This window comes from Barbatula barbatula, assembly GCF_947034865.1.
Source record: "Barbatula barbatula genome assembly, chromosome: 2".
Taxonomy (NCBI): Eukaryota; Metazoa; Chordata; class Actinopteri; order Cypriniformes; family Nemacheilidae; genus Barbatula; species Barbatula barbatula.
In genome coordinates this window covers 5,345,916-5,357,381 of record NC_136767.1, presented here as the reverse complement: position 1 = coordinate 5,357,381, position 11,466 = coordinate 5,345,916, and the positions used below count along the sequence as shown (strand labels likewise).

General features: G+C 37.4%; 1 protein-coding gene across 1 annotated transcript; it reads left to right on the top strand.

Moving 5' to 3' along the window:
• Nucleotides 1-276: 276 nt before the first annotated feature.
• On the top strand, nt 277-11,429 carry LOC306890588 (annexin A6-like). The gene is made up of 24 exons (XM_079450421.1): nt 277-505; nt 671-782; nt 1,370-1,464; nt 1,758-1,871; nt 1,971-2,061; nt 2,148-2,227; nt 2,333-2,389; nt 4,916-5,009; nt 5,098-5,193; nt 5,694-5,752; nt 5,870-5,992; nt 6,116-6,158; nt 6,728-6,825; nt 7,008-7,116; nt 7,460-7,554; nt 7,680-7,793; nt 8,205-8,295; nt 8,386-8,465; nt 8,550-8,606; nt 8,810-8,903; nt 8,981-9,076; nt 9,349-9,407; nt 9,566-9,688; nt 10,692-11,429. The coding sequence occupies exons 1-24, from the start codon at nt 452-454 to the stop codon at nt 10,746-10,748; spliced, it is 2,091 nt and encodes a 696-aa protein (XP_079306547.1). The 5' UTR covers nt 277-451; the 3' UTR covers nt 10,749-11,429.
• Nucleotides 11,430-11,466: the final 37 nt, after the last annotated feature.

The following is an 11,466-nucleotide window of genomic DNA, read 5'->3' as shown; positions in this document are numbered from 1 at the left end:
GACTGGTCATCCTTTTACTGCATGAAAAAGAGCAGTTTTAAAAAGAGAACTCTTTGTTCCTCTGAAAAAAAAGACATACATATTTAGAAAATCGTAACATTAATTCATTTTGTCACATGCAACTGTCTGTCCACTCATCCTACAGTACAGTTGAGGGCGTAGAAAACACAGTGCATGATGGATACCCAGTGCTAGAGACAGGTACAACCAGAACTACCTGATTTAACCCTTCCTCCAAGCCCAAAGTTGTCCCAATGGGTGTGCATTAAAGGCACCATTACTGAAAGCACATTTAAAGCTTTTCAACACTGAGGTAACAGGTAAGGTATATGTGTAAATTATTTAATGTAGATGGTTAGCTATGAAACATTATTGAGTCTCATTCACGAATTTGGGTCTGAAGTGATTGATTGCATCGATGGATAAAACTTTTTTTAGCTTCTTCTGAAAGATGGCTTTCTTTAAGAATTTTCTTGACAAAATCTGTAGTGATGACAGCTCCAAGGTAAGCAAACACTTGTTTACAAGATGTACAAGATTCACTTAAACGTGTATTTGAAATACTGTGCATGTAACCGAGCACATACATTGCGTTTATTAAAAGGCTGACATTTGCATGTGAAGTTTTCAGTAAATGAAGTTTTCAGTTAGTGTATATATTTTGTTATAGGGGTCTAAAGGTGGTCCTGGTGAGACTGCTTACTTTGGAACAATCAAAGCTGATCCTAACTTCAATGCCCAGAACGATGCTGAAATTTTAAAGAAAGCCATAGAGACCAAAGGTAAAGCACTGCCATCACGGTATACGTAAACAAGATTACTGCACACGATTTTGTTGATGTGTTCTGTCACATGTAGCAGACACACCCCTGCAGCACCTAGCAGAATGTGAGATTCTTTACAATGGATTATAAATCCATTACTCATGTATGTCAGAGTAAGGGCAACCATCATATTCAAGCTACTCTTAAATAATTGGACAAACAGACTTAAGGACAACAAAAACCTATATATATATATTTCTTGAGCATTCATGTTTCACTTTAAACCCATTAATGTTTCAATTGGCAATTTATATGAGATGGTTTGCTCTCACTTTATGTTGTAACTGTCTTTATCTATGATGTATTTAGGAAACAATTTATATAATGTACCTATTGACGATTTTGAGGAATTCTGCCTCAATGTTGACTGAGGTTTCATGTAAGAAGCTCATATGGGGTTTGGATCAACAATGACATTTTTATTTTGCGTGCACAACCATCCAATCCTCTTTCCAAACCATGTACACATCAACATACTGTATATCGGAATAATCTTGACACATGAAGGGGTGAACTGTTCAGTTCGTTTTTTTTCTTTCACAAAGATGTGAATGAAGCCACTATTGTGGAAGTGATAGCAAAGAGGACCAATGCACAGAGACAGCAGATCAAAGCAGCTTTCCAGCAGAGCACAGGAAAAGTGAGCTCACAAACTGCATTTAAATCTTCCAACAGATTTTCAATTTACAATAAATCTATTGTACGGTATAACAACGTTTGTCAACGTTTGTCAGATGTTTGAAACAAAACTGTAAATGCAGCACACATACTTGCAAACTGTCACACAGACGTGCTGTATTTCACATAAAAAATGTGTTTGCCTTTCTTGCAACCTTCTACTTGATTAGAATACTTAATTTTTCTGGAGTATTTCAGAAGGACATTTCTGTAAAACGCTGTTTTTCAAGTGATTTCTTTCTTATTGTTCTTTAGCCTCTTGTAGATGCATTGAAAAACGCTCTGAAGTCAGATTTTGAAGACGTGGTTCTGGCCTTGCTCATGACACCGCCTGAATATAATGCTTTTGAATTGAGAAGAGCCATGAAAGTACGAAGTGTTTCATAATTTTATTACACTTTTTGTTGTTTTTAATGATTGTTTTAAAATAATTAGATCTATTTTACATTTTTACCTGTTCACAATTAGGGTCTTGGGACAAGTGAGGTGGTCTTAAGTGAAATTTTGGGGACCAGATCGAACAAGGAGATTGAAGAATTAAAAAATGCTTTCAAAGAAGGTGACGAGGAAGAACATAGTTATTGTATGTGCATCTTCATCCTGTAATACAAATAAATGTGTAAACTGTTTACATCTCTTTTGTAGCGTATGGACAGCTGTTGGAGGAACAAATTAAACATGAAACTAGTGGAAATCTTGAGACAACCCTGCTTGCCCTTTGCAAGGTACAGTAATACATGTTCACTGTGTGTTCATGTCATAGCACAACAAAATCGAAATATGTGTGTGTATTGAAATGCGTAGTAAAATGTTATAACTAATATTTTCAGGCTACCAGGAATGAAAACTCTAAAATTGACGATGGGCTTGCAAAGAGTGATGCAAAGGTAATTAAATGTGTGACTGTAAATCAAAAACACATTCATTTAGTTTAGGCTAATACGTTTTCTGGGTGTAAATCATTTTGTAGTAACCTACTTCAAAAATGAATATGACATTTTTTCAACATTTCAGAAAGTATTTGGCCTAGGTGATGAATGAATTAATGATTTTGAACGATATATTTTTTTAAGATTTTGCCTAGGTGATGTCTTTATTGCTCAGATTTTGCTCATTGCTAGAAAAGTTAATGTCATTCCATTGGGCGAAAGCAGAAGGGTAGCCTTCTTGTCAAATTCCGAGCTCATGTTTGCAGAAAGAATTCGCAAGTTTTCTGAGGGAACGAAAGATATTCTTGGGGGAATGCAACAATGTTCTTAAGGAGAGCATAAGATTTTAAATATTTTCACTCCCTTTCCAATTTTTTCACCACCTACCGTATATGTCCCTTAAGTCGCTCAGTACAATGTGAGATAACATCGTACATAAAGACTTTCATATCAAAATTATAGTAACTGTTGAGTTTTAAGACACTTTGAGAGGATCCACACACTACACAGTACAACATCTCTGTCTGTACTGTGTGGCACGCTTGAGCATGCATGGATGTTTTAGATAAAACTGAGTCTAATGACATTTGGAAAAAAATATACAAAAGGGTTTTCTTTTCCATGATCATTTGACAAAAAATAATGTGGGGTTTTTCGTAGTCTAGTTTTAATGAAAAACCAGGGACCCCTCATCAGGTCTAAAATAATGAACTTGGGGTCCAGCACCACCCCAGCCGTCTCTCAATTAGAATTCTGCTCTTGTGGCGCATGCATGCGGGGGCAGATGCATTCGCCATAAGGCTGTCACAGGATTTGGTGTGTATAAAAGCATAGAAATCCAAAGTCTTCAATAAAACAACAGAGAGAAATACCAGCAACCGCCACAACCAAGCCTAACACTCAAATACAACCGGACAATGAACACTGGCAAACACAGGGCTTAAATACAATGGAGACCATAATAGAATGTAACTGTGACATTACGCCCCCCAACAACATCCCCTCCCCGGAGCGCCAAGTTCTCTTGCCAACAGGTCCTACAGAGGAGGGAGGGTGGGAGTTCAGGGGATGGATGTTGAGCAGGCAAGGGGCAAAAACAGAATAGTCTGGGTGTGATTCCATGGGGGTGATGACAGAGGGAGGAGCCAAGGTGGAGGCAGTGGTGGCAACACCAGGGGGCAGACTGTGGAAACGCAGCTGATGGAGGAGGAGCCCAGGGTGGAGATGAGCAGTCGGAGAGCCAGGGTGACACAAAGGATCCGGAAGGCCAAAGCAGGACCGATGGCTCAGGCAACTGAGGCCAGGATCCGGAAGAACGCGACGCAGCCAGAGCAACCGAGGATGAAGTAGGAGTGTGTAAACAAGTGGCTATAAGGCGCCGCTTCTGCAGCTCTCGTTGTGAAAGGGGCGAGACTCTTTAGATTTTAAAGCCTATTTGATTGCATGGGAACTTTGACGAGAGCTTTGAAGTGTAGCGTGCGTGGTGTCATGGAAGTTCTATATTGTTTGGAGCACATGTGCCAGACTGTCAGTTTGGAACGGTTATATCTTCTTAATGGGAATTTTGTCAGCACGCAGGAACATATCCGTTTATTGACGTCCTTAAGGCTATCTTATTTTAAATAAAAGGGAAAATTCGTTTTTATTTCACTGTTGCTTTAAAACGCGTAGAACGTCGTGTGAGTGAGTAAAAATTTCACATTTTGTATTTTTGGATGAACTATCCCTTTAACACAGCTATTATTAAATAAAGTCAGAATACTTGCATTGGCTTAGTAGTGCTGAGCAAGAGTCCCGACTGGTGTGGAGAGAAAGTTCAAAAGTACGTTCATCAAATTGTTCCGGAGATCAACAATCCCATTCTACCAGTTGGTGTGTGGGCTGAACCCTGAATATATGGGTGATGGTGTTATAGGCACATACATACCCCATCCGTTAAATGGCCCACATGCCAATGCATTGGGGATAATAAGTGTCTTGGTGCCTTATTTGCATAGCTCTGGCAGTATGGCTAATAAGCACCCAATAATTATAATTTATATACATTTGCTGTTATAGTATTATAACATTCATCATCAGGTGGACACTTGTAAGATGATCAGTTTGTTAGTAAACATGACAGGGTTTGAAATACTTAAATGGAAAAAAAGCTGTATTTTGATGTTCGTGACAGTGCCGTCTCGACGAAGCACTAGTTTGTATTTAGTTCCTTTGTGTCCTGTCCTTGCACTTGCCCAGTTACTTCCTGTTTTTTATTTGTTGTCACAGTTACCAAGGTTTTGTCACCTGTGAATAAGATGTCTCTTTTTCTACTTTGTCTTGTTATAACAAGTTAATAACACATATATAATAACATATTTTTCTGTGCTGGTGCATGTGTTCACATTTTTTGTAGTTTTGGGCCTGGATTCCTCTTATAGATTATTAATCATAATAAATACAATATAGACACAATACTAAGTCAAATCTATGCCATGGTGTTAGGCTCTGTTTGACGCAGGAGAGAATCGGATTGGCACCGTGTGTTCTGTCCTGGTTGATGTTCTGACTACCAGAAGTGAAGCCCAGTTGTGCAAAAGTAAGTGAGACAAGTTGGATGATGGAATACAGCCATACATTCCCAAGTTTTTGAGTTAGTGACAGTGTTATTTCTAATGTATCTTCAGTTTTCAAGTATTATGGCCAATACAGCAAAAACAGTTTTGCAAAAGACCTGGCGAGTGAGCTGCATGGAAGCCTTGAGGATTGTCTTATGACCCTCGGTGAGAAGTCTTTTATTTTTATTATGTGTATAAAATTACAGTCTGCATGTCCATGCCTGCGATGTATGTGGGTGTGTAAAAGAGACTCATGCAAGACAGGTAATGCTTTCATGGTGGCTCTACAGGAACATGCTCGAAACACTGTTCAATTGAATGCAGCATTTAGAAAAGGCCTGTTTTTCTTGCTTTGCGTGTTGAGGGCGGATCCAGTAGAACACAAAACCTTATCACAGCAAGATTGGGTACAAAGATACGAGAGTAACTAAATGAAGACATTCATTATATATTTGTGCACATTAAAAGACTGAGTCTTTTGTCTCTCAAAAGGACAGTTCACCTAAAACTAAAAATGTTGTCATCATTTATTCACCTAGAAAATGAAATGTTCAAAAAAATGTTGCAGTGTTTTTTTAGTCCATACAGTGTAAGGTAATGGGGCCAATGATGTTCGGTTACTTCAAAGAAATAAAATGCTATGTAAATGTTTCTCATTGTTTTAGTAAAGGCTGCATGGAACAAGCCGGCCCTGTTTGCAGAAAAGCTTCACCTTGCTATGAAGGTAAAGTAGCAGGAGGAATTCATGAAATGTATTCCCTTTTCTGGATTTCACCATGAATGCCACATAGGTTTTTGATATTTTTAGCATTTGACTGTAATGTGGATTTGGTTTCGATAGGGTTTGGGAACCAACACTGACACACTTACTAGAATCATTGTGGGTCGCTCAGAAATTGACTTGCTGAAAATCATTCAAGAGTACAAGAGGATGTACGGCAAAACGCTTCAGGAACAGATTCTGGTGAGTCTTGATATTCAGAATGTTTCGAATGATTGTATTATGAAAGTAAATAAAAAAAATTATGTTCGTGTTTCGTTTAATGAAATATTATATAATATCTTGTCAAATGTGTGTTACTTGCAGAAGGAAACTGCTGGAGATTATGAGAAGATCCTGCTGGCACTATGTGGCACTCAATAAACATTTCTTACTTATATTAAGGGTGTATTCATTACCTGTGTAAACAGTGCGTAATTCCATCATGCCTTGGCTGCTTAGAAGTCCTTCATTAAAATTGTGCACACTGTGAATCATTTTAATGTCAATGAATACTACATTATTCTCCTGGCTTAAAGTTTCTATAGATAATATAACAAATTAAAAATAAATATGTTTGGAGGCTTTTGTATGTGTGTTTTGTTGTCATGTTTGGGAAAAAGACAAATTCCACAAACCCACAGAAATAATGAATTCAGCTGAATCTGAATACGTTTGTGTCTGTACTAATGTTAGCATCTTGTTAACTATAGAATTTCATACGCATTTCTTGTTTTAAAGGGTTAGTTTAGCATAAGCATTCATTGTGCTCAAGACCACTCATTCTTCTTTTGACTTTTGAGGGTGTGTGTTGCAAATAGATTCCTGAATACAGGCACAACCAGAACTACATGGTTTAAACCCTCCACCCAACCCAATGTTTTCCAATGGGCGGGTGTAAGGGATAAAAGGCCGGTGCTATTACCAGAATTATTTCAGACCCATTCTTACAACCTGAAAAGTGGAACAGCTTCATATCTCACATCATGGACTTCCTAAAGAAATTCACCCAGCAAGTTAACGATGACAGCACCATGGTAAAAACTTCAAATATATATATTTACATTACTAAATGTGTATGCTTTGCATGGATATTTCTGTAAAAAGGTCCACAAATCTCAAAAGAATCCAAGAAGGTCATTGCTTTATTGACATTGCATTAATGGCTTTTTAATTTGCAAGCTCTTAAACAAAGCTCTTCGCTGTATCTTTATTGTAGGGCTTTAAAGGCCCTCCTGAGACAGGATACTTTGGAACAGTCAAAGCCGATCCTAACTTCAATGCCCAAAATGACGCTGCAAGATTGAAGAAAGCTATAGAGACCAAAGGTACAGAATAGACCTATACGGGTAAATAGGACATGCTTGACTAAAATACTGGCCTAGAAAACAAACATATGAATGAAACGGCTGTCAGTTTGTGGTGTTGTAGCATGCTTATGTAACTGCTGTTATGTGTAACAAAAAGGTGTGGAGGATACGCCACATTTTTAATGATGGCATAGTGAAAATGCAGGTCATTCACTTTGTTTGGACTTGTATTTCGTTTTTAACTGGATTGCCCATAACCATTTGTTATTCTGATCCATGAATCACATGGTACACCTGTTTACACACCAAAATGCATTATTTTGAGTGCTGATGACTTTAATAGGAGTTTTTTCTCGTGAAGGTGTGGATGAAGCCACTATTGTGGAGGTGATAGCAAAAAGAAACAATGCGCAGAGACAGAAGATCAAAGAAGCTTATCAGCAGAGCACAGGAAAGGTGAGCTCACAAACACATGTAGACCTTTTCCTTTCATTTGTATGTGCACAGAAAGTCTTAGAGGTGAATTGTATTGCTCATAGATTTGTTTATGCAAGAATTTCCTTAATCTCTACATTTTTTAGCCTTTGGCAGAAGCACTGAAAAAATCTCTAAAGTCAGATTTCGAAGAGGTGGTTCTGGCCCTTCTTATGACACCCCCGGAATATGATGCTTTTGAAATGAAAAGAGCCATGAAGGTACACCAAAGTGTTAATGAAAGTAATGAATGTTTATAATATATTAGTTGGTATACACTACCATGCAGTTGCTTTGTTCACCCAAAAAGGAACAAACTGTCATTATTTACTCATCCTTTTGTTATTTCAAACCTGTATGACTTACTTTCTTTTGCAGAACACAAAATATGATATTTTGAAGAATGCTGGGAACCGAACCACGGCGGTACCTAATAATTTCTATTGCATGGATACAGAATCAATGCAAGTCAATGGGCACCGTTGTTGGGTTACCAACTTTCTTCAAAATATCATATTTTGTGTTCTGCAGAAGAAAGTTTAAAATGACAAGAGGGTGAGTAAATGACGACATGATTTTCATTTTTAGGGGAACTACAGTATCAATTTAATGCAACTTTATTTGATCATTAGAATCTTGGGACAAATGAAGATGTCCTAAGTGAAATTCTGGGCACTAGAACAATAAACGAGATTGAAGCATTGAAGAGATCCTTCAAAGAAGGTAACAAGAAAGACCAACATAAATGCATCTTTTGGTGAAATGTAAATGTGTTCGTATGTGTTTGTTGCTGTAATTCTTTGTAATTTACAGTGAATGGAGAGCTGCTGGAGGATGAAATTAAATCGGAAATTAAAGGAGACCTGGAGACTACTCTGGTTGCCCTTTGCAAGGTACCAGTATGACATTTTGCCTTGTCTAAGCACTTCCAAGTGTTTAGAAGAGATATTTTATTAAAATATATTTCATGATTTCAGGGTACCAGGAGTGAAGACCCTAACATTGATGATGGTCTAGCTAAAAGTGATGCAAAGGTAAATAGATAAATTTTTTATTGCAATCAATTTAAGTGATTGAAGTGATCTAGAACCTCTAAGTTCTAAAGTTTGCCCAAAAATAAAAATTCATTTACTCACAACCCTGTCATTTCAAACCTGTAATTTTACTTTATGTGAACTATCCCTTTAAACATTAAAGAAACTATACTAGACACTGACTTAGTTGAGTTATTTTTTAGGCTCTGTTTGCGGCAGGTGAGAATCGAATCGGCACCGTGGTCTCCGTTTTGATCGACATTCTGACAACCCGTAGTGAAGCTCAGTTGCGCAAAGGTAAGTTGCTGATTCTTTTCAAGGCCTAGTTATAATATACAACTTCAAATAACAATGTTCTTTCAAAACATCTGCAGTTTTCAAGTATTACAGCGAGCTGAGTAAAGACGGTGTTGCAAAAGCCCTAGAGGGTGAGCTGACTGGAGACATTGAGGATTGTCTCATGACCCTCGGTGAGGATACAAATCTTTATTTTTGTTTGACTGTTTCTGGGTGGATCTTAATGAAAGCACAAAAGCATGTTTATAAAAAGCTTTTAGAAGGCTTGTTTTTCCAGTTTGCGGGTCGCACATTGTAACACGCAACCTAAGATAAGGTACAAAAATGCAAGAGTAACTAAGTGAAGATATTTACATTAATTTCCTCTTTGTACACTTTTGTACACAAAAAAAGGCAAGAAGGACAAGACAAACATTCATAACGTTCTATCTTCATTATGTTTCAGTGAAGGCTGCCTGCAACAAACCCGCCTACTTTGCAGAAAGGCTGTACTTGGCTATGAAGGTAAACTTGCAAAGAAATTCATGGAATGTATTACAGTTCGGTTTTGTATAATTGTGAAATCACTATAAGGGCTGCATATGTTATGATTTTTGTGTTCTTTACACAAATGAAACTATTATTCATTTTTGTTTAGTTAATTATATCATTTTGCATTCTAGGGTTTGGGAACCAACACTGACACACTGACTAGAATCATCGTGGGTCGTTCAGAAATTGACCTGCTGAAAATCACTCAAGAGTACAAGAGGATGTACGGCAAAAGTCTTCAGGAACAGATTTTGGTGAGTCTTCATAACTTGAAAAGCAACCTATAGTACTGTCCTCTCTGAACATCGAATCGAAACAAATGTACATTGCCTATATTAAATGATCCTATGGTAAGCACATTATGGAAAAATCTTTCTGTTGTTCTGGTGAATGCTGTAGATTTATAAAGCGGTTAATTCCAGTCCTTGATTCTAATTGGTCAATAGATGTGCTTTATAAATTTATCTATCCTATTCTGTCCTTAATACTGTAACAAAGATATTTTAGAAAAGCAAGAGGGTGTGGGTCTAAATGCAGTTTATTGAAACAAAATAAAAGAAACAAAGACGAAACACAACAAAGAAAGACTGACTACATTGCAATCTTAAAATCAAACAAGACCTGACACTTAACAAAAAAGAGCTTCAATATTCAGAGAGGAAACAGGAAAACGTCACATTCCATACACAATTGGGTTGGTTTTAAATTCCAAGGAATTAGTTTTCACAGCCCCTTGCATCTAAATGCTCAACTTTTATGAGCTTTAACCTGCAAATCTTTTCACCAATAAAAGCATAATTTCGTGACCTCTTTCAAAGGAAAACAAAGACATACATATCTCCCATTCCATCAGTGCCACCCATCTCAAACAGGTTTAATGGATTTAACAGGTTGAACAACTGTAGGACCTTTCCTCCCATGGGGTCCCGAAGTAATTTAACATGCTTAACCTTTAGTGTGACCTCCCATTTACATGAAGTGATGAAGATAGGGAAAATATAAAGAAACACACATTAGCAACCACCTAAATGTGAGTTATCTCCTTTAGCAAAAAAGCAAAAACCCATCAACCTCTTTGTCCAGTGAGAGCCACCGTAGGGCTGAGTGGAGTGATCCATTGGTTGCAATTAGCAACCTCACCACTAGATTAAACATTACCGCTTTTAACTTTGCATGAGAAAATGAATAAATCTGCTCTAGAAACAACAGTATTGTTGAATTTGCTCACTAATATGGATTCTGTGCTTGGTTTTACAGAAAGAAACCAGTGGAGATTATGAGAGGATTATGATGGCAATCTGTGGCGCTCCATAACCAAACTGTCACATTAAAACATTTATTTGTCCATCACAAAAGCCTACTGTACAACCTCTGTAAGCACCACTTAACCTTCCTGTGGTGTAATTTATAAGAAATGCTTTTAAAAATAAAACTACTTGTCTTTGTGTAATGTTATTTTGCTCAATAAATTCAGTTGATCACCTCAGTCTTGTTGTTTAAGTGTTTGGGTGAAACTGTATAATCATACTAGTGGCTCCAAATGAGCATTACAATTTGTAAGTCTTTCAGCTTCCTTTGTTTTAAGGGAAAAAATATTTTGTGTGTATATATGTGTGTGTGTATACAGCCAATGAGCTTGCTGCTCTACATTTAAATCCTGGCTAGTGATTGTTGCAGCAGTGCAGTGCGTTTCAGAACCCTCCTCCTTCCCCAGCTCCACCTGTATAGATCTGCTGCAAGGTGACCACGTAAGAATGGAGTTTATTCATATGGTATATGTGCAGCAGCAGCATTCCTTATATGCACACAGCAGTATTTTTTGTGGATGTATTGGCAGTTGCAAGTCTCCTTACTTGCTCCGCCGCAGCAGCAGTGTAGAAGATCTATTCCGCCAAGACCAAATACATTCATATGTCATGCACACTACCATGCAGATCACTCTGAGAGTTATCATGACAGAAATGTATATACATCTATTAAAAACAAACATGCATGAAACAAAATTAAATGTGAATGTGATTGATTTCTAACT

Coding starts and splice junctions, on each gene's coding strand:
- LOC306890588 (XM_079450421.1), top strand. CDS start 452: ATGGCTTTCTTTAAGAATTTTCTTGACAAAATCTGTAGTGATGACAGC. Junction 1,465..1,757: donor TCCAGCAGAGCACAGGAAAA/GTGAGCTCACAA, acceptor ATTGTTCTTTAG/CCTCTTGTAGATGCATTGAA. Junction 9,077..9,348: donor GGATTGTCTCATGACCCTCG/GTGAGGATACAA, acceptor ATTATGTTTCAG/TGAAGGCTGCCTGCAACAAA.